The sequence below is a fragment of the Crocodylus siamensis genome, chromosome 1 (assembly GCF_052110815.1).
Source record: "Crocodylus siamensis isolate JL-2025a chromosome 1, ASM5211081v1, whole genome shotgun sequence".
Taxonomy (NCBI): domain Eukaryota; kingdom Metazoa; phylum Chordata; order Crocodylia; family Crocodylidae; genus Crocodylus; species Crocodylus siamensis.
In genome coordinates, this window is record NC_143395.1 from 369,440,803 (window position 1) to 369,468,283 (window position 27,481).

General features: G+C 40.0%; 1 protein-coding gene across 1 annotated transcript; it reads left to right on the forward strand.

Moving 5' to 3' along the window:
- On the forward strand, window positions 1-27,481 carry MRPS31 (mitochondrial ribosomal protein S31). Its single transcript, XM_090026982.1, has 7 exons — window positions 1-155; window positions 2,870-3,166; window positions 4,193-4,351; window positions 12,615-12,752; window positions 15,646-15,722; window positions 20,751-20,894; window positions 26,866-27,481. The coding sequence occupies exons 1-7, from the start codon at window positions 76-78 to the stop codon at window positions 27,096-27,098; spliced, it is 1,128 nt and encodes a 375-aa protein (XP_089883108.1). The 5' UTR covers window positions 1-75; the 3' UTR covers window positions 27,099-27,481.

Here is a 27,481-nt window from a genome sequence, read left to right on the forward strand (position 1 = left end):
GTTGAGGCTGCGGACCGCGCGCTGCTTCCGGTCCCACTTCCGCTCCCGCTACCGCTCCAGCTCGGCGACGCTGGGATGTGGAGCCGCGTGTGCGCGCTGCGCTGCCCGGCCGTTGCCTGCTGCCCCCTGCCCGTCTGTCCGCGGCCGCCTCGCAGGTACCAAGCCCGGGCTGGGCTGCCCCTCCCCCTCCCCCTCCGGCGGGGTCCCAGGGACTGCGCATGCTCCGGTGGGCGCTCTAGAGGCCCCGGGGCGGAGGAAGGTGCTCTACCCCCATGCGACCGGGGGTAAAATTCCTTCCTGACCCGAAATCGGGATATCGGCGTGACCCTAAGCGGAGGGCAATGCCCTTTAGCCAGGAGGATGGGCACAACCCCTTTGAAGTCCCCAGACTTGGCCGTAGCCGGCATCCAGTGCATCTGGGGAGAATTAAAAACACTGACACGCATAGCAGGGAAAAAAGGATGGCCTCTCCCTGCCCCTCACGGCTCCGGGTTTCTGAGTGTTGTTGCGGCACCTTCTCTGTTGGCCTCTTTCTAATGTACCTGGGTGGTTTTGTGGAAGGTGGCCTCGGCAGGGCCTAGCAAAGCAGAAGAGTAGCTGCTGCCCCAGGCTTGTGAGTGCTGTTCCTCCTGATGCTCCGTGGTGCACTGCTGCCTTGTTTTGCAATACACAAGACTGGCTCAGGCTCAGTTGATCTCTGCTGTAACCTCTGGGTCATAGAAATCATGGAGAAGTCAGGCAGGAAGGGACCTCCAGAGGTCACCTAGTCCAACCCTTGTGTGAAGCAAGATCATCCCCATATAAACCATCATCTAAACCAGCGGTTCCCAATCTGGTACACAGACACCCTGTCAGTGATACGTGTTAACAGATTTTTTATAATTACTTCATATGCCAAAACATTTGCTGGTGGTACTTAAGGTTGTGTCATTTTAAATTGATGGTGTGCAATCTGTCACAGTTTGGGAACCGCTGATCTAAACTCGACATACAGCAACTTGGGTCTGACACAATGCACAGCTAACACCCTAACCTGCCACAGGGAAAGTAAGGGAACCGCAGCAGCCCATGACCTGCTTCCCTGAAATGTTGTTAATATAAGCTCAAGAGAGCTACACAGAAAGGCAGAACCCCCCACAGTCTGCACCAGTCTGACCAGGGGGTAAAATTTCTTTGTGACCTCAAATACGGTGATCAGTCTGATCCTGGTCTCTCTCTATCCTTGGACTCGCCATCTTCATCACTGCATCCGAGATGGCAGGTCGTGTTCAATTGCTTTTTGCTCTGACTGCTTTATTTTTAATGTATGTATCCTTGCGTCATTCCTGTGAGGCAGAGAAGTACCACTTCCCTGCTTTTAACAAATGTACAGAAGTGAAAACTAAAGGCTTATCTTTAAACAGGAAGTTTACACTGGTATAAGGTAAGGCGTGGCTTTACACTAAGACTTACATTGCTGTAATGTCCTGTGCGGATACTCGAATGACTTTTCTTTGGTTTGTTTTAGTTGAAAATATGAAATTCCTGCCCTGTTGTGTTGCTAATGATGGGGAGGTCAAGAGCAGGTGATCAGCTGATGTTATCATTTCCCTTGGCACTCTGCATAGTCCTCTGTGGTAGTCCACTACCCTTCCCCCCGCCATAGTTCTAGTAGCGCTACCAGGGAATGGGGGTATATATTATTAACACCCTCTCACACAGCTTTTCCAGTTGTTGCAGGTTAACAGTAAAGAGTAAGCAGATGCCTTTTTTGGGATGAGAACCAAATTAAGTGAATGTACATACACCTACATATAATTTAAAGTTGCATGTAGCTGGGAGGTAGGGGAGAGAAAACAGTGGTGTTCATTGGCAGAATGAAATGTATGCTTAAAGCATTGGATAAAAGTTAGTAGCACAGTTTAGAAACTTAATGTATTTTTTCAACTAGAAACTTTAACTGAGTGAAGAAGCAGTAGCCCCCTTTGAAATAAAGGCTGTAACAAACAGCCTTTCTTAGCAGCCTGCCACAAATTAAGCAGGCTGTGAACCCTCCAGATATCATTGATCCATGTTTGACTATACACAGAATGGAAGAATGGAAACATGCTTTCAAAATGAAAGTTGAGTTCTAAATATAAATTTTTGATGGCCAAGATATTAAAACAACGTTTGTTTCATTTCAAGGCTGACGTTTTCTTTGACCGAAAATAAAATGTTTAATTTCAAGCTTTATTTAATTTTTTTTTTTTAAATTTGAAGAGGCAATGTTTTGAATTGAAAATCAAAACACTTCATTTTTTAAAAATGAAACGTAACTTCTTAAAGGTTTTTTTCTTTTTCAAAGCAAATGATTTGAAACTGAAACTAAGATGCAGAATATCTTGACATTGCCAAATCTGCATTTCATCAAAAATATCACCCAGGTCTAGTAGTATTTCAGTCTTCCACAGTTCTAGAGTGCATAACAGACTGTGGCTGCATTTCTGTGCAGATTTAAGGTTTTTTCTAGTTTGCCAGCAGTGTTAGACAAGGCTTTGATCAGATGACTTTTTCAGGGTCACACGGTTGCAAGATTATGGCCTGTATTACAAAATTGCGCCCACAGTTGTGGTGAAAGTGGAGATTGCAACGTTTCAGCAAACTGCTTGGGTGCCATGCTACTCATTCAGTTCATACCTCTCTCCTTTTATGGAGGAAAGAAAGCTCTTTAACTGACTAGTGCATGAAGATTCAGTAGTTGCAAATCTAAAATATTTCTGAATCTGAATGTCTCAGTTCAGTTTCTACAAAATTATGCCCAGTTGGTTGTTACTAACACATCAGTTCTTAAAAGTGTATAATTTATGCCTTGTCTCTGTTTCCTCTTCCCTCTCCCTGATTTTTCTAGTAAAATACAGAAGTGCTTTAGCAGTAGTGCTGGGTTCTGCAATCAGAAAGATGAGTCTACCATTTCTGCAGACAGTACTACTGAGAAGGCTTCAGAGAATCAGAAGAAGAAAACAAAGAAGAATAACAGGAAGACCTTGTTCAATATTCTTCATGGCATGAAAGTAGAAGAAAGCAGAAATAAGGAAGTGCTGTTGGAAAACAAACTTCAGATGAAGAAGGAAACCAAGAGCCCCCTAGAACATATGGAGAGTGCAAGTGAAATAATTCTGGAAGATAAAAATAAGAAAGCTGCAAGGTAAAGTACAGTATCCTCACATCATGTCTTTTCTGTCAAGTTGATGTTATTAATGTTGAGGATAAAAAATGGCATAAACTCTTGCTTATCATAGAGAAGGATTCTCTGAGGGAACAGTCCTTTTGCAACTGATACAAATGTATGTTCTAATACAGTGCTAATTAATGGCTGGACAAAGCATATTGTATTTTTTGTTGCAAACTTTGTATTCCTGAAATGGAATTTTCAAAATGAAACGTTATGAGCTGTCCTTGGGTCACTTTTTAGCAGGAATGACAAAATTTTCCTCTTAAAATGCCATTGTTACTTAAGAGGGAATAAGGCCTATATTTAAGGGGGGTTTTTTTTGATGAGGTGGGGAGTACAACCAGTCATCAAAAATATAATTTTGTAGCTGAAGGCCAGTTGTTTAGATGCAACCAGAGGGAAAAAAATATTTGAATCAAAAAATAACTGCAGAAATCTTTTTTCACTCTCCAGTATGTTAATGCGTAAAACAGATCGTTATTCCTAAATCCAGTGGTTAAGATTATGCAAAATATCACGAGGAAAAATAATGATATCTATGTTTTACTGAGGAAGACTTTTTGTCAGTGACAGAAATCCTTTTTCTAATACCAGTAGTTGAAATCCTTATTTTCAGGAGGAAAAAAGTCATGGGACAGCTGTGTCTTAATGATGGCTTTCTTTTTCTTATAATCTATGCTGTTTATAGTTCTTGGCATAATAATTGTAATCTGTCTGGAAAGATGTTGGCTCAACTTCTGATTAGTTAGCAGATGGCAGTTTGCTGGTATTTCAGCTACAGATTTGAGAATACTAGCTCTGCAGTTCTACCCACCCTTTGATTGGTTGACAAAAGCTAGACACACTTGGCCTGTTTTTTTAATGTTGCATGACCATTATCTCTAAGTTGTTAAGACCTACAGTAATTGCTGGCACTAAGACTGGTTAGCTACTTATTCTTTGGAAAGAAGTATATGATTTTGATTTTTCATATTTTTGTATTTGTTGCATTTCTTACAGCGACACACTTGTAAGTCCAGCTCTGGTAAAAGCTGCCTCTATGATTGCCTCTTCCTTACCATGTAACAGGAAACAGACACTGTCAGATTTACTTTCAGAATTAAGGAAACATCACAAAATCACATGTGCACAGCGAAGTGGGGAAGCAAGTAATGTAAGGTCTGTATATTATTTTTCCCAGGAATGTTCAGGCCTGTAACATCATGCTGTCTTGATGGTTGGAAACACTGTCAGACAAATGGCTGTAAAAGACACCTTCAGCTATGTTCTTTACAAAGCTGATAACCGAGATATGATTTGATCAAGTTGTACTAAACTGTTATATTTGTAGCATTGTCCAGTTTGCGTCCCTCTGCCTCAGTCATCACTAAAGGTATGGACTTATAGACTTCATCTGGTCTGCTAAGTTTTCATGGCAGTTTTGCAAGGTGCCCCGAAGTAAGGCTGCTTCTGTTTGTAGCTTCACCCTTCATTCCAAAAGTTTCTAGACAGCCCCAAAAATTCATGGCATTTTTCCTTTTCTTACCTGGTTTTCAACCAGGCAAGCATTATTTGTTTGGAAGGTGCAAAACAACTTTGCTGACTTAAATTTGGTGAAGATGACCAAAGACAGGCTACTGACTTCTCTGATTCTGCTATTTCCAGCATAACAGCTCAGAAAAGGAACTGTAAAATCTAATGAAAAAGTGAGCAATAGCAGAAAATTGTATCTGCAGCGAGTGAGAAGGTTAATACTTGTTACTGAGACTATGTATTTGCCATAAGCCACAAGTAGTACAGAAATTTATTAAAATAGCCTTCATTTGGGAGGAAATTTAAGTAATGCATTATTGGCCAACATAGTGATTGGAAATGTAGGTTCATAATAAGACTGACAAAAAGTTACTGGTCGGGTATTATAGTGATTAGGATATCTTTTTCTGTTGGTATACTAATGAGCATTAGCAGAGAAAGTAGCCAAAAAGTTGACAACGTTTCATGCTGACATCTACTGTTTCAATTACTGAAAAACGGCTATGATTTTGACAGGTTACAGATCGCTACAAATAGAGTCAGGGAGAAGCACTGTGCCAGATAAAAGTTAACTTCATTAAAAATAATGTGATACATGTTCTTGAGAGGTTGGAAAATGAAAGCTTCCCATTCAGGTTGAATTCATAGCTATCAGGCAAGAGTGCCAGGGGTTATTATAGGTAGATAAATGGAGCTCTCCTGAAATGCCTGGAATCTATACTATTTGGATTGGTTTTTTTTAAAGGGGTGTTTGAAAATGTTGTGCTATGTGAGGTGCTCAGCCCCCTGGCCTGTTGGCCCAGATTTAGCTCCTAGCCCCATGTCACTTGGCTTGTGGGGCTCCCCATAAGTCCATGGGGAGCCACATAGGCTGTGGTCCTGTGCACTAGATTGAGCATGCAGTGCTAAGTAGAAGTGGTGTGGGTGGCATGGGGCCTGATCCTGCAGCACAGGGCCAGGCAAAAGCAGTAGAGGTGCACCAATACATTGGTCCATATTGTATTGGTACCGATAAAAGGATAATTGACAATGTCAGCAATTGTCTTTTTTTGGCCAGCGTGGCTGATAATGTCGCTGATAAATGCCATGTGCATGCACACAGCCACAGCGTGCACGTGACCAGGAGTGCAGCCTGGCAACGTAGAGAGCAGCATCTGGGCTGTTAAGTCAGGTGGGGGGGCAGATTGAGGCACCCATGGTGAGGGAGGGGGTTAGGGCAGTAGAAGGCGCTGCTCAGCCAAGGTGGGGCATGGGACAGAGCTATAGGCAGCTTGTGAGGAGGGGGCATGTCCCCCCCTGGATTCGTGCATGGGGCAAGGGTGGGCTGACTGCTGGGAGCTAGGGCTGTGCCAGGCTCTTCCCAGTGGTGGGGGCTGGGCCAGGGCTGTGCTTGGGGCGGATGGAGGTGGAGCAGGCAGCTGGAGTCCTCCCAGCATGGCCGCTGCCTGTCCCGCCCAACCCAAGCACAGCCAGGAAGAGGCTGGCGCAGCCCCAGCCCTCAGCCACAGGCCATGCTTCCCCTGCGCACAGATCCGGGGGGCATGTGCCCCCCCATGCCTCCCCTGGGGGTGCATGCAGTGTGCGGAGCCTCCCCTCCCTGTCCCAGCCCCACTCCCTCTCTCATCGTGGGGGCTTCAGTCTGCCCCCCTCATGCCCCTTCCCCACCCAATAGACCTACCTGCCGGAGGCTGCTTTTCAAGCTGCTAAGCTTTAAAAAGGCAATCAGATTGGTATCAGCCAATATGGCTGGTCAATAATCAGCCATTGGTATTGGCCCAAAAAATCTTTATCAGTGCATGCCTAAAAACCAGTGCAGGGCAGCTCAGGAGGCCAAAATGTTGAGCACCACTGCACTAGATCCATGGTATAAATTTCCCTTGAATGATGTCTATAGTTTTAGTTATCTCCTATTATCAGAAATGTAAAAGTTGCAGAGAAGTCTGATATGAGTGGTTAGAGAAGCTGTGTGGCTTGAAACATTTTTGGAATGGTTGGCTGAAAAAATAGAGAAGATGTATCCAGGGTTTGTGAAAATTTGTGATTTTTCTGCATTTTGTTCTTGTATGGTATTATGGAAAGGCTTAAGAGATTCACTAATTTAGGATGAAAAAAACAAGAAAGTATTTCTTCCTGTTTTGCACGATGAGCAATTGGAATTCATTGCTGACAGGTTGAGGCAAATCTTGTGGCTGTATCTGAAGAACGAATTGTTAATCATTTGCAGTTAAGGCCTGATAAACTTAACAGATGTTTAGTACCAAGTACCAGCCACTTGATTGAAATCAAGTACTGTATCTTTAATCTGGGCTTTAGTTTGCTCCTTGTTCACAGCCCTTTGGCTTATCTATGAGTGTCTACTCTGCCTTCCTTGGAACAATCTCCAAAAGAGGTCAGAAAAGAAAGTAGTTGTACACTTTTTTAAATTTTGCAGAAATTGCGAGAGCTTAAATCCCCATGCTACCTAGTGAAAGCTTCTTTCTTATGAACAGCTGGATTTTTACATGGCTTGAAATAGTGTTACAGATAACTCATTCTTTTGGTCCATGTGATTAGGAAGATGTTTTCCCTGCAAGTGCAACTCTAAACAGTTAGCTGGACTCATCCTGGCTGGATTTCCGTTTTCTGAAGTATTGAGTACTTGCCACCCTTTATGGCAGGTTCCTTGAACTAAAGCTTGGGAGTGCTTCTTTTTCTTCAGTGTTCAAAGTCAAACAGTTGTTTATTCTTTTTGCTAACATCATACAGTTTGAAATAGTATTGTTTGACAAGTTGCCTTTAAGAATTTACGGCAACTCCTCCAAATGTCTTGTCATGAGTTGATGAACACTAGGCTTTTGTATCTGGCCTTTGAAAATCAGTTAACACATTCAGCCATCTGCTAAACGTGAAGAAGCGTTCATCATAAAATTTAACACATACAAGTGTGCTTGATTTGTCATGATTTCTTCAATCAATTTGCTAGTCTACACAAGAGACTGGAATACTTCTTGTATCTTAGAATATAGTTGTTTTAGTTCAAAACCAAATGTATTATCATTGTCAGCAATGGATTGTAAGCTGCTCACATCAAAATGTTGTGCGTAAAGTTTATAAGTTTAGTTTTTAATTTTTTTTGTGCAGCAAGGAAAGCTTAAATTTCCCCAAACTGATTTATATTGTTTTCTCCATTCAAACTTTTACATTGATTTAAAGAACTAGTATGTAACTGAACATCAGAACTGTGCAATATAACATTTTGTTACTACAAAACAGAACATTATTATTGAGGTTTAAGTATTTTTTATATTATATAGTACATGTCCAGTTATAACCTCTTTGGAAAGTGCATGCCAAAAGGCTGCTTGAATAAGTGAAACTGCAGCATCTTGAGAAGAATTGTACATGCTAATAGATGATGACAGCTGATCCAGTGGTCTGCAGTTTGGATTGTATTAACTGTGGTCTCAGCAAGGACTATAGATTCTTATCCTATTACCTCAACTAGCTGTTTACTCAGGTGTCCCTGCAGGTGTTAACTGCCTTGTTCATCTTAACTGAGCTAACAACCTGACACCAAACTTTGGGGCAAAGCATCCACGCCAGAAGATAGGCGGGTGATCCAGGCTGACCTGGACAAGCTCAGCAAATGGGCAGACGAGAACCTCATGGTGTTTAACACCGAAAAATGCAAGGTTCTCCACCTTGGGAGGAAAAACCTGCAGCACCCTTATAGGCTCAGCAGTGCTACGTTGGTTAGCACTACAGAAGAAAGAGACTTGGGGGTCATCACTGACCACAAGATGAACATGAGCCTGCAATGCGATGCTGCGGCTAGTAAAGCGACCAAAACGCTGGCTTGCATCCATAGATGCTTCTCGAGCAAATCCCGGGACGTCATTCTCCCCTTGTACTCGGCCTTGGTGAGGCCGCAGCTGGAGTACTGCGTCCAGTTTTGGGCTCCACACTTCAAAAAGGATGTGGAGAAGCTTGAGAGAGTCCAGAGGAGAGCCACGCGCATGATCAGAGGTCAGGAAAACAGATCTTACGATGACAGGCTGAGAGCCATGGGACTCTTTAGCCTGGAAAAGTGCAGGCTCAGGGGTGATCTGGTGGCCACCTATAAGTTTATCAGGGGTGACCACCAGGATCTGGGGGAACGTCTGTTCACCAGAGCGCCTCAAGGGATGACGAGGTCGAATGGTCACAAACTCCTGCAAGACCGTTTCAGGCTGGACATAAGGAAGAATTTCTTTACTGTCCGAGCCCCCAAGGTCTGGAACAGTCTGCCATCGGAGGTGGTTCAAAGCACCTACATTGAACACCTTCAAGAGTAAATTGGATGCTTATCTTGCTGGGATCCTATGACCCCAGCTGACTTCCTGCCCTTTGGGCAGGGGGCTGGACTCGATGATCTCCCGAGGTCCCCTCCAGCCCTGATGTCTATGAAATCTATGAAACCTACTTATTGCCTGTCTTAGCAGAATCCCTTGTCTGTGTCTCTCTTCCTTCTATTATAAATTATCTTTTCGTTCTGCCAGTCCATTTATTGCATCTAAAATATCCTACTGCTGCTTATGGGAGCTTATGCCTCTCCAAACCAGTTAGTCTCTAAGGCAGGGGTGGGCAAAATATGGCCCACCAAATGATTTTGCAGCTGCTTCTCCAAAGGAGAATTATATCTGGCTCATGGCTGCCCTGGCTTTCAGTGCCTCTCACCCTTCCCCGTGTTACTCAGCTGCTGCAGCAGCAGACCCTCCCTTCCCCTCCACTCCCTGGCTGGCCCACCCTGTCCCAGTGGTGGTGGCCAGTGGTGTGGACATCAGTGCTGCGCTGTGTTCCCATGTGCTGCTTCAGGCTGCGCCATGTGGACACAGCTGGAGTGGCTGGCTTGACTCCTGCCTGACCCTGAGTCTGTGGCAGGCAGCTGGGTCAGGCAGGAACCATGCCAGTTGCACCTGTGTGGTCTGAAGCAGTGCTTGGGAACACAATGTTGCACCAGTCTGGCCACATGCCTGGGACTCAGGGCAGAGGAGAGGGTACAGGGAAAAGGAGGAAACAGTCAGGCACTGGTCTGATTGGGTCCAAATAACCTGCGGCTCCCAGCCCCTTTCTCCCTGCACCCCCTTCTTTCCCCCAAGTCCCTGGCATATAGCTGGGCCACTTTGTTTCTGCATGCTGCCTTGGGCCATATGAGTGCAGCTGGCACGGCTCCTACCTGACCCAGCTGAGTGTCAGGGTGGGGGAGGGAAGGGGAGAGGGGGACCGGAAAGAAGGGGGCCAGGAGCTGCAGGTCATCTGGGCCCAGCTGGGAGGAAACAGAGCATGGCACCGGTTTGGCTGGGCCCAGATGACCTGCAGCTCCTGGCCCCTTCTTCCTGCACCCCCTCCCCACCCTGAGTCCCCAGCAGTCAGCCAGGCCGATGCCGTGCTGTTCCCATGCGTTGCCTCGGGTCACGTGGGTGCCACTGGCGTGGCTCCTGCCTGACCCTGCTGCATGCTGGGGACTTGGAGCAGGTGAAGGGGTGCAGGGAGAAGGGGGGAAGTGCATGGCACTAGCCCTTCTCCCTGTACCCTCTCCCCTGCTCCAAGTCCCTGGCATGTGGCTGTATCAGACAGGAGCTATGGCAGTGGCACCCACATGGCCTGAGGCAGTGTGCAGGAACACAGCATGGCACTAGCCTGGCTGCGTGCCAGGGAATCAAGGTTAGGGTGATGTGGAGAAATGGGGAACAAAGGTTAGGTTCCCCTAACCTTTCTTCTCTCTGTCCAGGGGTGGGCACTTAATTTGGGCTAGAGGGAGTTTTGGTGAGCTGTCGGGGAGGATGGGCGGGTGCTGACCTGGCCCGCAACAGCTCACCCAAAATTCTTAAGTGTCCCTCCGTCTCAAATAATTGCCCACTCCTGTTCTAAGGTGCCACTGTACCCTATCTTCTACCTGATGCATACCATAACATTAGAACAAACCTAAATACAATAAAAATTAAAAGAGAACTGTTTGTTACACAGTACCAATACATTGCAGATCTGTTGTGGGTGGAGCTGGGTCATGGACCCTGCCAGTACAAATTAGTAAAACAGAGTTGTCCCTCAGATAATCAGGGGTTTTACCATAATATTGAGTGTCCTGCAGAGGTCACTGTTGTACACTATCTTCTTCTTCCTTGGTTTGTAGACCTAGTGAGAACAGTATGTTTGCTAGAAGGGAAAAATATGAATAATACAGGAACTTTTTTTTTTTAGTATGGGATGAAGTTTTACTTGGTGGAAATTACAACAGCACCATACTGAAATATCTTAGTAATATTAAAGATTACAGTTAAATCCACAGAAGGAAAAGTTAAAGCTCACTTGAAGCTAAATACATCCTGAATTATCCATATTTCTGTGTTTAATTTGCAATTTTCTCAGTCCCTTCGTGCAAGGGGGTGGGGCTCTGTTTGTCATCAGCATCCTACCCTCCAGCTGCCGGAAGGGAAAAGGATCTCTAGTGTGTTTATTCCTTCGTATAGACTCGTTGGCTTCCTTTAGCTCTGTTAGGAGACACTTGCTATACTTAAACAGAGTGAGTTGAACAAGGGTGAATTTTGAATTGAAAATCTGACTTCTCTTGCTTGGGATGTAGGTCAGGCCCTAAATACCTTTTTAGTTTTGTTTTTGGTTAATGTTGGAGGAAAGTTTGGGTGTAGGATGATGAATGCATTTGACATAATACCATGCAATCAGTTATTTTGAAAGGGTAAGGTGAAAACAAGTTTGCTAGTTTTTCACGCATCAGTGAATGGTGACTTAGGACCCTGTTTCTCTGAAATTGTAACATCATAGACCGTATAAGTTAGCTGTTCAGGGGCCTATCCAGGAGGAAGTTTGGCCAGCTGTGCAAAACCACAAAGAATCCAGCTTCCTAGCAATGGAAACGGCTTAGAGGGAATGTGATCTCTGTAATACAGCAGCATTCTGTCCTTTTGGTCCACTTGCCAAATAAAGCAGCTGGGCTGGGCAGTCAGGGACTCTGACCTTGGGAATAATGCTAGCCAGACCTCCAAAAAATTGTGGATTTTCTGAATCAGCTCTATCTTAACAATGCCAGTAATAATATTAACAAAAATAATTGGTAGAGTGAAAGAATACAGACGTGCTGACCTTTTTTTAAAATATCAGATTCTGATATTTAAATGTATAAATGTATAAGATTCTGAATGTTTTGATTGTTTTTCTGTCGCGAACTGTTGCTTTGAAAAACTGGGACATTCTTGTCTTCCTTCTGCTATGCCAAACCATATCTATAAACCTGAGAGAGAATCCTTTTGTAGTGATTAGCTTTTCCAGACATTCTTTTTTTTCCTAGTCATTAATGCTCTTTTGATTTAATCTAGGCATGAATGATAGAATGTTTATATTTTAAACTGATCCTCTAAATGTATTGGCATAGTGGGAATATATTGTACTTAGAACTATGAAACATACTGTTCAAACTAAGTTTTTTTTCTCCTTTTAAACTCTGGGCACTGTGGTTTAAAACAGCTGATTTTTGCTGTTCTTTCTTGGATCATCCCAAAAACAGTTGGAGGAGAGGAAAGGCATGAGGGTAATTTTGCTTTGGCCAGCCAGAAAACAGAGGGCAAGGAGGAGTTTGGTTGCACAAAGGCAGAGAGGTTGTATTGTGTTTTACTAACCAATCAGAGTGCTCCAAGAGCATTATGGACAGACAGGCAGACAGACTAAGCCCTTTATTATATAAGAATAATTGAGCAGTTAAGTTTTTATAAAGATAAGACTTCAGAAATTTGGCAGTATGTCTGGTTCTCTTTTCCATAAGTTTGAGTGGCAGGCTTGTGAAACCAACAGGGAATGATTTGCTATATTAAAACATGTTGCCAGACTTACTGTATTTTCATGTTCTCCAATTCTCTTCTTATCTCTTCCATTTCAGCAACACTATTGCAAGCAAGATTAGAAAATGGACTCATATAAGAAGTAAATCCAGGACATCAAACTTTATTCCCTTCGAGGATAAGAGGGAGAGAGAGGTGCCCGAGACAGCCAAGTCTGAATTTTCTGGAACTAGGAGGTACTCCCTATTAATCTGCTTTTTCTATGTTATTCCTTCCCAATAAATTATTGACTGACTTATTTTAGTAATCAAGAAACACCAGCTAAATTTTACAGCATAAGAGACCTCCATGGGGTTTTTGTCTTTCACCAAAGTGCTGCTAGCATTGAAATAGCCTGGCACAAGAATGCATTAGTTCATTTTTAAATAGCCCATTAAAGTAATTGCCTGTCTTTAAATATTAAAGCTTAGATTTTTGGAACTATCTGGAGCTAAAGTGTAATCTGTTTTTACTTATGCACAGAGTTATTTTAGTTTCTGTTCATCAGATTTTGGGATGGTGGAAGGGCTTTAAAGTCCTACATTCACCTGATTGGAAAATATTCTTAGTAGAAATAACTTGCCATGTGTATGCATGCATTCGTGCATGTACATGCGCATGCACAGTTGCTAAAACAGAAGGTCTGCTTCTGATAGACAATAGTTTAATTCAGGCACAGAATGACTGAGATTTTGCAGTTGGCTATTATAGAACTAACTCTTTTAAATGGTGATGTCAGAGTGCATCTTTAAAATCATAGTACCTTTTTTGTTTTTTTGTTTACACAAGGTATTTTATGAAGTTAAGAGAATGCTTTTGAATTGTTATATTGGAACAAAATGTCCTCTCATTACTGCATTCTGGTTATTGTCCTGGGAACTCTTATCCCATAACATCCTCAGAACCACTTGTTGACTCATTATATGCTTTCCCCTTTTCTCCACATTTCTCTAAGATTAACTCCCTTAATTGCATCTAACTTTAAGTGGAGTTAGTGGGTTAAAGTTGAATCATGTTTTTTAACATATAGTTGGGGAATTCTGAAGGTGGAATCTGGCTAACTGAGAAATTAGCACTGAGTTATGAGTCACTAGTTATACAATGATTTTGCTGTCCTAGAATGAGACACTTCAGTATATCATAAACAGAGAATTATGCCTTCGAACAAACAGGAATATTTAAGAAATCCTCTAAGAAACAGCATTCACAGTCAATCCTGAGAAAACCTGACTCAGATGCTGAAATATTTTTCAGTGGTATGCTTTCTCTTGGGGCACTGGCAGCTTGAGATGAGAGTTAGTGAAGTATCTTGAGGAAGAATCCTAAATAGATGGGAGCAGGACATACTCTGCTTCCCAAACCCAGTGCTTCAGAAAGCATTGGAGGAAAAATCTGATAAGATAATGAAGAATGGATCAAGAGATAGAAATGCACCTTTTGTTGACTTGAAATTTTTGTCCAGAGATTTTTCACTTTTCATGGTAAGCTGTAAACTATTTTAATTTGAGGAGCTGGGAAACTAAATGCATTGTGAATTGTTTGATGGCTCTGTAGCCTGCTACCTGTGACTTGGAGATGTGAATCCAGTCCAGGCTAATAGTGACTGAAAGCCAATGCAATCTGAGGGGGTCTTACCCTTCAGTGGACACAAGCAGTCCTTGATTTCATTTAAGGTGGCAAAACTTGTTACAACTTAGAAATAGCCAAGAGTGGCTGGCTGCAAATGTAAACTGAAAATCTGGGTTAAGAGGGCAGAACATAGACAGTAAAGAAAAACTAATACAGATTAGCATCTGTATGTAATGAACTATGACTCTCAGTTCAGTTTCAAGTTATCTTCTATTTGCCAGATGTTGATGTCCCAAGGAAGGAGGGGCGGGAGAGAGATAGATTAAAAGACAGGTGATACTTGCTTTATTGTAATTTGAGCCAGTAATTTTTGGTGTAGATATTTTTTCAAAATACGCCTCTACAACTAATATTATTGGGATTCATGCACAAATAGGAAAACAAAATCCCAAATCTGTTTAAATGTGACATTCTTTTCAGACCATGTCATCATATTAGTGTGTTCTGAAATAGATCCTGGGTAGTTACATCAATAAAATGGAATATGACAAGAGCAGGTTTGTAGTAGCAGTTTTGCCTGCAGAAAAACTGCAGGAAAGCCAGAGGGATGAAATTTAAAGGCAGAAAAGGCAAGTGTTGCTAGGGTAACAATGAATATGTAATCATACTAAGTAGAAACAGTCAGAATTTCAGTGGAAACGTGTACACGCAGGAAAGATTACATGGTTAAAAGAATAATTTGTTCTAAATTTAAAGTAAATGTATTATCTTGCTTCATGTATTTTTTTTCGAAATATTCATTTTGATGGGTTTTTAGGCTATTACTGAGAAGATGTTTACTCTTGGAATACTCTTCTTTTGACTATTAAATCCTGTAAAGCATTGAGATGATTCTTTGCCAGAAAAGTAAACAAACGATCAAAATCAAATATGTCCCTATCCAGAGGAGGAAGAACCAGAATGATACTAATTAGACTTTGAGTTGTTAGTCATATGTCAGGGAGAAATGGGTGGTTATATGATCTGCCAAGAAAGCTGTTTACTTCACAAATCGGGGATCATTTGATTTAGCTATTGACTTTTTTCTTGAATTATGTAATATTCTGTGTAGAAGAATAAAGAAGATGAAATTTGCTTTCTAATTGAAATGTTTTATTACTAACATACCATAAATTGATAGCATTTGACTTCATTAGGGTTCTTAAATATTTAAATGGAAAGAAATAAGTTAAAATAATGGCAATTATATTAATTTACTTCCTAACGAAAGAATGTATTGTATATGCATTCAGTGCCTCAGTAACTGCTTTATGAGATAATATCTCAAATGGAAAGTTTGCCTTAGGTTAAAAGGCTGAAGATTTAATAATACAGTCAGTATGTTGGTATCTTTTGTTTCCAGAGGAGGTTTAGTTAGAATTTCGCCAGCATATTTTGTGATTGCCAGTTTAAAATTAAGTTTACAATGTTGTAAAGTTGTGAAATGTTAAATACCATTGTTTTTTTGTTTTGTGTTTACAGTACAGTGCAGTATAGTGGAACGAAGCTTAATATTTTCCAGGTTGCTCCTAGGGTTACAAAAGAGGTTTCTGAAACAGGTGGGTGAAAAAACAACAACGAATTCGAAGGAGAAGGATGATTTGAATTTTGAGAATGTGAGAGGAAAGGTGCTGGATGCAAGCTCTCTGGTTCCAAATCTAGTAAAAAATGAATATATTGGTCTAAACTAGATTTTGCTGGGCAAAACATCCACATAACATTATGAAATAATGGTTCTTACCATCTTTCAGAACTAAGATATATTATTAAAGTCATATGGTAAAACTGACATCATGTGCTTCTTGTAACTGCTGTAAGTGTTCTGTGAATGCTAAAGTTCCCCTGAATTTTTCCAGTTGAAAATGTATCTGTTGGCTGACCCAAGTTCTGATTGAATGTTTATCTATACTGCAAAAGCATTATACTAGTTTTTGCTTAGGAGGAGCCCAAGACTTCAATGGTAGGGAAAACTGAAGGATAGAATTGAAGGAATTTCCTTGTCAGAAACTTTGGGACCCTGCTGCGACTCTCGGACAAATGAAGTTTAGCTTCACCTAGAGCAGCTAATGCCACACATAAATTTTGACTATGTACAAAAATCATCGTAATCTTTTAAAAATAAGATGAAAAGCCTGTCCTAGTGCCACGCAGCAGCTCTTACCGCAATGCAGGGGCAGGCTTGATTGGCCCCTGAATGGGATATTCTTCATTTTTTTAAGAACAGAAAGAGTATGTTGTAGGGCTTAAAGCCTATGCTTGCATTCCTGACTGATTTATTGTGTGGCTGTTGGCAAGTTACTTATGTTGTCACTGCCTTTTTATTCCTTATTTATTTTGTGTAACTGGGGTTGTCCTGTTTTGTAGCCATTGATGCTTAATTAATTGATATTTTTAAAATTAATCCTTTGAGTTCCTTTCACAGAAAACATTCCATTGTAAAGTATTATTCATATAAAGCCAGAGGTTGCAGTGGAGATGGCCTCTTCTCTGTGGATCAGCAAGGGTCCCCATTTGTGGGCATTTTGATTGTAGGTTGATTAGCTCTATAGCTTTAGCCAGTTTCTAGTCTGGGAAATGTTCTGCTTCTGTTAATTTCTCCTTGTAGTCTCAGTTGTATAGTGGAGTGCACTGTCCAGCAGCTGCTGGTTTCCCTGAACACAGTGGATTCAGTGGAACCCACTGGGGATGGAATGTGAGAGCCATTCAACAGAATATCACAATTATAACCTCTTTTAGATTCAAATAGCTAAGTAATTATCTGAAAATGTAAGTTGGCTTAAAATTATCCAATTTTATATGAAAAGCAGAGTGTATAATACACTGATTCTTAGCCAGGGTGCCTTGAGAACCTTACAAATGGGAATCCAGGGTGTCAAAACTGTTATGACCCATTGTGGGCTTTTCAGGTTCTTTGCAAAAAACATTATTATTTTTTCTATTTGCTCTATTATTTTTCCATGGTCAAACAACAAGTGAAAGAGTTGGCATTTTCCAAGGGGTGCCTTGAGTCTAAGAAGGTTGAGAACCACTCACACAATGTAATATTATTTTTGCTATCCTTCTGAAAATATGTATTCACATAGCTAATTTTTGGGTTCAATCAAGCATGTCCAGTCATAATGACCATTTTATTAGCAGCTGTGTAAACTAGTTTAAAAGTAGTGCCGTATAAAGCAAAATGAAAATGTTATTCATAGTATCTGAAGTTCCACAGATCATTAATTTTATTATTAATTGGCACAATTAATTTTATAAATATCCTGTAGCAGGAATAAAACTAAAATAGGTTGGGAAATGAGTGAACATTTATTGGACTTTTAATCAGATATCAACAAAAATGCTTCTTGATTTTTTTTATGTCGCATTTCTTTGTCTAGAATTCTAGGCCAGTTTTATTTTCTGAGTTGCTGACTATGAGCTTCATTGCAAAACAATTTTTTTACTAATCTCTGGAAATACCAGTATGATATTTGATTCCTTGACTCCTCTCCCCTCTTTTTCTTGTTGGCTCATATTAGGGCAGATTGTGAATTAAAATGTTATTTACACATAGTAGAAATTCAAGCTCTAAGTTGTGGGCTGAATATTCATTTTTAAAAACTCAGTGGTAAGTGGAAAATAAATAGGCATCCAAGGAAAACTTTTAAAGGCTTTTGGAATTGTTAATAAAGAAGCATTTTACATTATGGCATCCTCCTCTTAGAATGGTAAATATATTTTTGTAATCTATCTAACATTCATACCAAGGGTGTGTACTTAAACTCGGTACAGTCTTTTTAAGCAGATTTATTAGTAGCAGCAAATTATCAGAGGATAATGCACACAAGAAGTTAAAATGTGATGATAATCCTTTCATAGTTAATATTGCAGCTCACTTCTCATTATATCTTCTTTGCATTCTTCTAAAATCCTCCAATAGAAGTACAAGAATGAGTATGGGTAGCTGAGAGATATGGTTGAGGGTGAATTTTTCTTCCGAGTATGAAGTTGTTTGAACAATTATTTTCTAATTTGACACCCCTAGAAATAAGTGCTTTTCAGAGTGTAAAAAAAGTGTTTGCCATTTGCAGAAAGAAAGGAAAAGAATTTACTGGCTCCATCTAATGGAGATACAATTCACAGAACCAAAGTTTCCTCCACTTGTTTCAATTTCTTACTGATTTGTGATATTTAAAACGTTACAGCCAGTTGCCTGTCATGTTTACAATTGGGTGCAACTTCAAGGGATGTAAGCTTTCCTTTTGGAAAAAAAAAGTCTTCGGCTTTTTATTGCAGAAATAGATGTAAAATGTAAAACAATTTCCAGGGAGGCTTGATGATAGGTTAAGCACAATTTCCACCACAACTGAAATTTAACCAGCCAATAAATCAAATGCCACCCTTGTCAATAGGTTATTGAAACAATGGAAGTCCTCTCCGCTAATCTTTTTTTCATGTTGTCTGCCTTGCTAAAATCTTTTCTGTCTTTGTACCACTTCTTCTATCCCTCTTGCAGTTTGCTGGCATACAACTTTCTGTTGATATATATCCCCTTTTTTTTGTCAGATATTTGTTTTCCCATGTAATCAACACTCATAATGCCTGCAGTTGATTACTGATGGCTTGTCCACTGTTCCTGAGAATTAAAAGAACAGAAGTAGTCCCAAATGGATCAGTGAACAAAAATATTGGGTTAGATGAAAACTGAAAATGCCCCATTGCCTTTTGTGTATGTGTAAATGTCAGATGTGAAGGAAAAAGATGAGAAAATTAATGCTAGAATATTTTAGGAAGGGTTTAATGTTAAAAAACTATTTTTAACATCTGATCCTGATAGCTTTTAGGATTTTGATAGTTAAGTGAACTGTCTGAAAAAGTGCTACAAGCTTAATTTAATTGAGAGCACTTTGAAAATGCAAAGATATGTCTTCTATGGTATCAGAATTGCTATTTCACAGCTTCTAAAGTTGTGCTGGTATTTCAGCGTATGTATAAAGATATGTGAGTGTGACCTCTAAAAAATGAAAAGATTTATTTTTGGGGGTGCCCAGTATAAATCATCTGAAAGGGTTGAGTACTCACCTGAAAGACAAAGCTCTTTGTAGGTTTGACATCCCAAATCTCCAGTCACTTCTGAAAACTTGGACCAGGGTCCCTATCCCAGAGAGCTTATTATCTAATCTCATATAGGAGGAAGCAAGAAAGAAGGTCTGGCAGCACCAGCAGTACTACTAGACAGCTATTTATTGTTCATTTTAGTCATGCATTTGGGGCTTGTGGTTTAGCTAAAAGTTTGGGGGTTTTTTGCTTTTATTGTTTTAATATTAATTAGTGTTGTTCTGACTCTTATGCAAGCAGTGGCTCCCACGGGATTATTTAAGGAATTCCACAAAAGAGGTCAACACTTAAGGTAGTGAGGTAAAAGGGAAGTTGACATTTCTCAGTCTGTTATGCTAAATCATTGGGTATTTTTACACATGATCTGGGATGCAGTGCCAGGCACTTTAATCAGCAAACCATGCTAATTAGAAGTGCTCACGCGTCCCACATATCAGCAGCCCCATGCTGTAAAAATGACAGCAGGGCACTTTGAACTAAAGCTTATCGAACATGTTTTATTTCAAAGTGCCCCACCACCATTTTTTCAGTGTGGGGTCGCACGGGGATGATGATAAACTTGATATGGCTGCCAGAGCATGTCAGTTTCTGTGCTCCAGCAGACTTGGTTAATTGAGTCTGTTCTGATGCGCTGGCTCCCCACACGTCTATAGGAGTCATTGATTCTGGTATCTAAAAGTCTCAGCTGAACAACATCTGGGACGTACAGGATATGCAGCAGTATCTATGACACTCACAGAAAGCTATTATAAGCATGAGCAGATCATGGGCTGCCTTGTTGAATGAAAGCGTGGTCATGGAGTATCAGGAAACCACTAAAGCTCCTGACAGACGTGAAGAAAAAACAACTAGTGCTTGCATTACTGGAAGAGGAAGCACATTAGTTTGACCTGGCTCCCCAGCATCTGTATAGATTGGGTGCTTCAGCAGGGCTTTTTGGCGCTTGTATCTAAGCACAGTATATACAGACTTTGGGTGAGCTGTGTCAAATGATTGTGATGCCTCTTCTCAGCATGTGTTTCACTTGGTGCAGGGGCACAGTGACCTGCAAGTAAAGTGCTTTTTCACATTTGTAAGCAACCTGAAAGTAAAAAGGTTGTGTTTATTAGGGAATACATAGATCATGTTTGGATTTTGATATGTGTTAAATAAAGAACCTGTGGAAGGCAAAAGACAGCAAAAGGGAAAGGGAGCAAAAAATGACACACTGGGTGGAATTACCCTCCTAATTCCTATTTTTGATGTTTGGGGAAAAAGTGGTGAAGAACTTCAGCTGCAATTTGATCAGGTCTTTAGACTTGTTTAATAGGCATGTGAGAATTAAATGGGCTTTCATTTCAGCGGTGGACCAAGATGGTCTTATTAACTACAGCTTAAATTCATAAAGCTTAAAATTGATACTAGACTTCACTAAGGTTGATGAATATTCTAATTAAGCTTTATATTTCAGCTAGTACAGCAGCACACTGAGAGAATTTTTTTTTTTTTAGAATCTTCACCAACACTTTGGGATCTGGAATATGCTAAAGAGATTGCAGCAATATGTCGACAGCCACCTCTGAATGGTTTTGAGGAAATGATCCAATGGACAGAAGAGGGGAAACTATGGGAGTTCCCGATTAACAACGAAGCTGGTACGTCTACATGAGCTTTAATGATCTCTTTATATATCTTTGTAGAATACTTTGTAGAATAATTAGAGTACTAACATGACCTTTGACTATTTTTATAATGCACTTGAGCTACATCTAATATATTCAGTACCAGTGCTTTTTGTCATGAACGCAATGTTAAACTACCCTAAGTCAGTCAAGAAAGCTTCAGATAAAGTCATTTTAGCACACTGGCTGTTAGACTTTCCAAATCAACATTTTAATAACTAAAACAATACGTTAAGACTGAGTTGGAAGATACAGGCTGAAGTTGAAATTGTTGAATAGGGCTAAATCTAAATATCAGGAATTTTCTGCTTTGTCTTTTTGGAGATTTTGTTGCTTATTTTTACACTTTGCAAAGCTGCCAACAGAAATGTCTTTAAAAAACAAAAAACCTGAAAAGAAACTAAACTTCAATAAATTCTCACATGGCAGAGTTCAATGCTTTTATTTGAAACCTTCCCCAGTTGCAAACCCCTAAAAGACATTCAGCCGTATTAATGGTTCTTTTCACTATTGCATTGTTTTCAAAAGGACTGCAGGGATAGACGGGAGAATCTTAAACCCATCCCTGTACATTGCATATTTTTTGGTCATGGCTCAGAGTAAGGCTGCAGCAACTACCAAGTTTTGGCCAGCCTTGTAATGTTGCCAGAGCTGCACTGATTGTTAACATTAGTTCAACCTATTTCATTAGCAAAAGCAGAGTTACAGCATTTAGCTGCTTCAGCAGTCATATTTAGCAGGACATCGTCATACTATACTGTGTAACCTTTTGTGTGTGCAGTTAGACCTCCAAAGACCTGTAAAGAACATTATGAATGGAAGAAGAATTTGTGGATGCTTTTCAAATAAGTTTTTAATAACTTTGTAGAGAGCTTGGCAGTGGCATTTTAAAGTCTTTGAAGACATCATACAACTGTTTTTAGAACAATTTTGTCACTAAAAGCATAACAGGGTAGTAGCTGAAGTGGCGCTTCTTGACCGTCTGTCATAGATAAGAGTTGCAAATTGCCTAATGAAGTTCAGTGTTTTCTTTTGATTTTCCCATCCTGTTTTGGCAGTCTTGTAATAGAATTTAATTGCTGCCTCCGTGAGAATCAGTCCATCTTGTTGTGCACTAATCCAAGGATATTCTAGTTATGGTTTCACAAGCTTGTAACTGCTATGACCAAAGCTTTCTTCTGATGTAGTAATGTGCCTGGAACCCTGCTGTCTGGAAATGGACAAGGAGTCTTCACATATAGTTAGACAGGAATCTTTATTGATTTATCCACAAAGGCTACTCATGTGGAAAATTTCAACAGCAATCCAAAATTTATCACAGGTCAGGTTGCAAATTTAGGCCAATAAATTCTGTCGTATCAAATAGCCAACTGTATTACAGACCATTAACTAAAGCAGGTACATGAAAAGGCTTGCAGAAACTCACAGTGATGTCAGTACAGCTTAACCTCAGCTGCCCTTTTCCTGTTCTAATGCTGATTTTTTTTGTATGCTATCATCTTTTCAATAGCAGCACCTTCTTTTACATTGTGCTGTACCAAGAAAGAGTTGCTTCCTTTAGTAAGCCACAAAGCTTTGATTACAAAAACTTAAGTAATATTAAATTGTATCTTATGTGGAACAAATATTTCTGGCTGCAACAGTTTAACAGAACCCAGTTTTTAAACTTTTAAAAACAAACTATAAACAGGAAAGCAAAAAAACCCTGTGTTACTGCTTGGAAACATCTGTCCCTTTTTAACATGGTTTGAGTGCATCTATACCTTAATAGCTTGTTTTTTTGAGTAATGAACTGGGTATGTAAGGCCAAACTTGGGTCCCATCTGTAGCTGCCTCATTTTGAAAAACAAATATTTCTACACTGACACTTAAACAATGTTACTTTTCCAATGATAGAGTTATGAAAAATGTCAGCAAATCAATTATGTGAAGTTGCTTCTGGCAGAGTCTCTAGGCAAAAGTCCTACCAGTCATGTACTGACTGTTGCCATAATGCTCTGTTTATGTGATTCTGACCCTAAACTACGCCATTTCCTAGCAATGAGGTAATTAAACACTGAACAGTTTACCCGGAGAGGTGGTGGATCCATCATCGTTTGGGGTCTTTAAAGCAAGATTGGGTATCTTTCTGAAAGATAATACTTGTATCCAGCCCTTAGGAAAAATTCTTCAGTCTGTGTGAAATAGAGAGGTCTTTCTTCAAAACATCTGAGATTGGAAATGGGATACTGCCTGGGTGAGGCAGTGATCTGGGCAGATACAAAAAATTCTCTTATTTTTTAGATGCCTGGTTACTCTACATTGTCCGAGTGCTCAGGGTAACACTGGTCAGATTTGGGATTAGGAAAGAATGTTCCCCAGGTCAGTTTGGCAGGAAGCTTGAGTGGGGTTTCCTGCTTTCTTTGCTGCTAGGGCTACAGTTTGCCTGCTGGGCTCATCTAGATTTATCTCATCTCATTAGTTTCATGCCATTGCTGGGGCCTGGGGCATTGATGACACATGGGAGACTCATGTGACATACTGTTTTCTGAAGACACAGATATTAAGCCTAACTAAAGTCTTTAGACTTGTTAAAAAAAGGTTTTGGCTAAAATTCAATTGCCTTTCCTTGTGCATGAGGCTAGATTAGATGATCTAATGATCCCTTCTGACCTTAACTTCTGTGAAAACAGAAATTCCTCACTGAGAAGCTGTCACTTCTGTTTCTCCTGTATCTCTTCTGCTCTGAGGTTGGAGGAGAGAATGGTTGCTAGAGGAAAGGAAAAAATATTTTTTTAAAAGAAGGGATGGGGTGCAAAATTTACTGATGAACTTTTAAGATTTGAGAAACAATATTTCTCCACTCCAGAAGTCTTAATAGATTTAATTTTAATACTTGGAGCACCTCACTACTTTCTATATACCGCTTCCAAAAATATTGAAGAGCATTTACTTAGAGCAGTAGGGCCCAAACTTTTAGATCCCCAGCCTGGATGAGTGATGAGAGTTGGTTTGTGGGCTTGGAAATTTGGCAGTGGGGATTCATTGCAACCAAAATTTCCAGATCAGTGAGGAGTCTCACAGGTGGATTGCATGACTTGTGGGACAAGGTTCAGCGCCTATTACTTAGCATAATAGGACAGAGTACTTTTCCAAGACAGCTAACTGCAGTCACTGCCTCACTGATTATCTCTGACTTTTGCGATGATCACATTCTAGAATTATTACGAAAGGGCTCTCAAGTTCATGAACAGTAGCAAATCAGGATCCCATGCTACATGGAGACAGTCATGATAATGGGAAGATTTCTTGGATTCACAGTGGTCTTGGGTTTCCAAGCCCACTAGAATTATACCTTCTACAATTGATGTGATGGGTGGAAAAAAATATACTGACTTCCATAGGGGAAAGAAATACTTGCTTTCTTTCCTTACAGAACAAGGGGAAGAAGGGTGATGTCTCACTGGTACCAGACACTGCAGTGTCTGAAGTTAAAACCCAAAAGAAACTACAGTAACTTTCTGAATTGGATGTAGCAATAGGGAGATTTACACCACTGTTGTGCATGTAGAGCAGAGGGTGAATCCAGCCTGCAGAACCTTTGTATCTGACCTGTGGTTATGGGGCTTCAGCAACATTTGGCAGTGGAGGGTGCTGGCTGTTGGCACTTCCCTGACACTGCTGAGGAGACAGGTGGTGGCAGCTGCAGGGTCTTGGTACCTGTCAACTGCCTCTACTCCAGGTGGGTTATCTCAGGGCCTGTAGCCAGAAAAGATTGCCTACCCCCAAGCTAGAGGATTTGAAGAAACTGACATGCCATGAACCCTGCACTGATTTGTATCTCACTTTTATAGGTTTGGAAGGGAGTTCAAGGGTCATAGAACTGAATCCCCTTCACAAATATAGGATATAGTATCCCTGACAAATGCCTATCTAGTCTTGTTTTTTAAATCTCCAATGAAGGAGTTTCCACAGTTTCCCCGGGCAGCCTGTTCCACCAAACCACTGTTCTGACAGCTAAAAAAAGGGTTTTTTTTCTCTGAGATTTAATCTAAATCTGTCTTGCGGCAGGTTAAATCTGTTGTTTTGTGTCGGCAGCAAAAGAACAGTTATTCTTTTTAATGGCAGTATTTCTAATATTTGAAAACTGCTATTATACCCCTTCTTGATTTCCATTTTGTAAGACTGACCATAGTTATCTGAACCTTTCTGCATTACATACCTATGTATCTTTTATATCCTCACCCCTGCTCATACTTCTCAGCAGCGCTACCGCCTAGCCAGTCATCTCCCCTTTTGTATTTTTGTACATTTGATTCTTGTTCCTTAGGTGCAGCATCTTTTATTTGTGTTCAGATAACTGTGCACTAAACAGCAATTCAACAACCTGTCAAGATCCTTTTGAATTCTAGCTGTGTCCTGTAAAGTTTTTGCAAGCCCACTCAGTTTTATATCATGTGAAAGTTAATCAAGAACATCTCTCTCTCAGTCTAGTTTATTAGTAAGATATTAAACAATGCTGGACCTAGAACAGGGTCCTGTGGAACTCTATTTGTAACCTCTTACAGTCTATATGGATTGTAACGATGTGCCAAATGTATTGCAATATCCCCATTAGCATAAAAATTACACTCTTTTCTGTGATGTGATCTTCATGTAGGCTTACAAGTATATTTTGTATGTTTCAAATTTTGACGTAGGCAAACATCAACCAGATCTGTTGCTTGAGACCAAGAACATTGCCTATCGCTCTTTAAAAAAAACAAAACAAAAAATGTTCTTGGCCATCTCTAAAGATTACTGTCCAGCATTTTATGTGGGTATTAGCATCTTGCAAATTAGCATAATTTACTTTGAATAAAGTATAAAATCAAATACTTTGAATAAAGTATAAAATCAGTTTGTTACAGGTTCTAATGAAATGTGAATTTTCATATAGGATTCAACTTAAAAATCTCCTGGCAGTAACTAATGCTAGTCAGCTGATTTTTGGCTGTGAAACAGGGCCATGTCTGGTGCTTGAGACATTCTCTTCTTTTTCTGCATATAGGCAGATCTGTAGACCTGGAGATTCTTTACTTAGACTGAAAAAAATATGAGCAGAAATCAATTAAGTCTCCCAAGAAAGAGTAGAGAAATAGTTTCTTTGTTTGGTGAAAGGTTTGTAAGAAATCATAATGCCACATTCTTCTGAAACGGAATGTTTTTAATGCAGGTTTTTTGTATTGGTCACTGCTTTACAAAGCACATCTGAACTACCTTAGAAAATCTTTAAATTGTGTGTGCCAACCTACCCTTTTGTCGCTTTTAGAAATGCAAAAGTTTGGGAAGTCCTAAAATCATTGTTTAGTGACTATTCCCTTTCTCAGTTATAATGGTAAAAGGCTGGTTAAAACAGTGGAATGTAATGGGCCTACCAGTTTAGGGTACCCATTCAAACAACGTATGATTTCTAACCTAGTTTGTGCAAACATTTGAACTACTTTATGCATTTCTTTAAATCTCTTTGCAAAGTTATCTCTTTGCACAATCATTATATTTCATAATTTTGCAAATAAAAGTGTCTTTAAAAAAAACACTGTTAGCAGTCCAGTATTCATAAGTTGTAAGGTCTGCATATAATGGAATAGAAGTTTTTGGTGAGAACTGGTTATCAGGGTTTAGGCTTCCATGGGATTCCCAACCCAGTAATATAGATCAATAATGCCATCCCATAAAGAAAATTTAAAATGAGAATAAAGAATATTATCATGCTAGCATGAAACTTTGTGCACCTTTTCTTCACTTTAGGGAGGAAATGAATGTTTTGTGGTACTACAACAGTACTACTCTTACTCCAGTGTAGCTTTTCTTTTATTTCCACTACCAAACTTTTTATTAATAAAAAGTTTATTTGTAAGAGTTTGTCTTGTTCATACTCAGATGATGAAGATGATCTGACAGTGTTTTGTCATTTACTTTCTAGGAATTGAAGATGATGTTGAATTTTATGAGCATATCTTTTTGGATAAACATCTAGAAGACTTTCCCAAGCAAGGACCTATTCGCCACTTCATGGAACTAGTGACCTGTGGGCTTTCTAAAAACCCATATTTAACTGTTAAACAAAAAGTTGAGCATATTGATTGGTTCCGAAATTACTTCAAGGAAAAAGAAGAACTTCTGAAAGAGATTGAAAATTATGAGAAAGAGAGATAACTTAGCGTTGAAAAGAAGGTTCTATTAAAGTAAACATTGATAACTTTTTAAAAATATATTGTTGAGTCGGTGCATAGGATAAAATCGTTACCAAGATGACATGAGTTGTCAAACTAAAAATTGTCACTTTGGTGTTCTTTATGTAAGTGAAGAGTCTATGCATTGTATGCTGTACATATAAAAACAAAAAACTTGGTTTTACAACACACATTTCACATCATTTAGTTGCAAGCCTATCCAGGTGATCATTTATTGCATTTCACAGAAGAATCATTTGATCAATTTCCAATGCATGCATGTTAGAATCTGATGCTGTTACAGAATCCAGAGATTGGGAGAAGTCTGTAATTTCATCTAATACAGGGTTTCTTGCTGATACCATC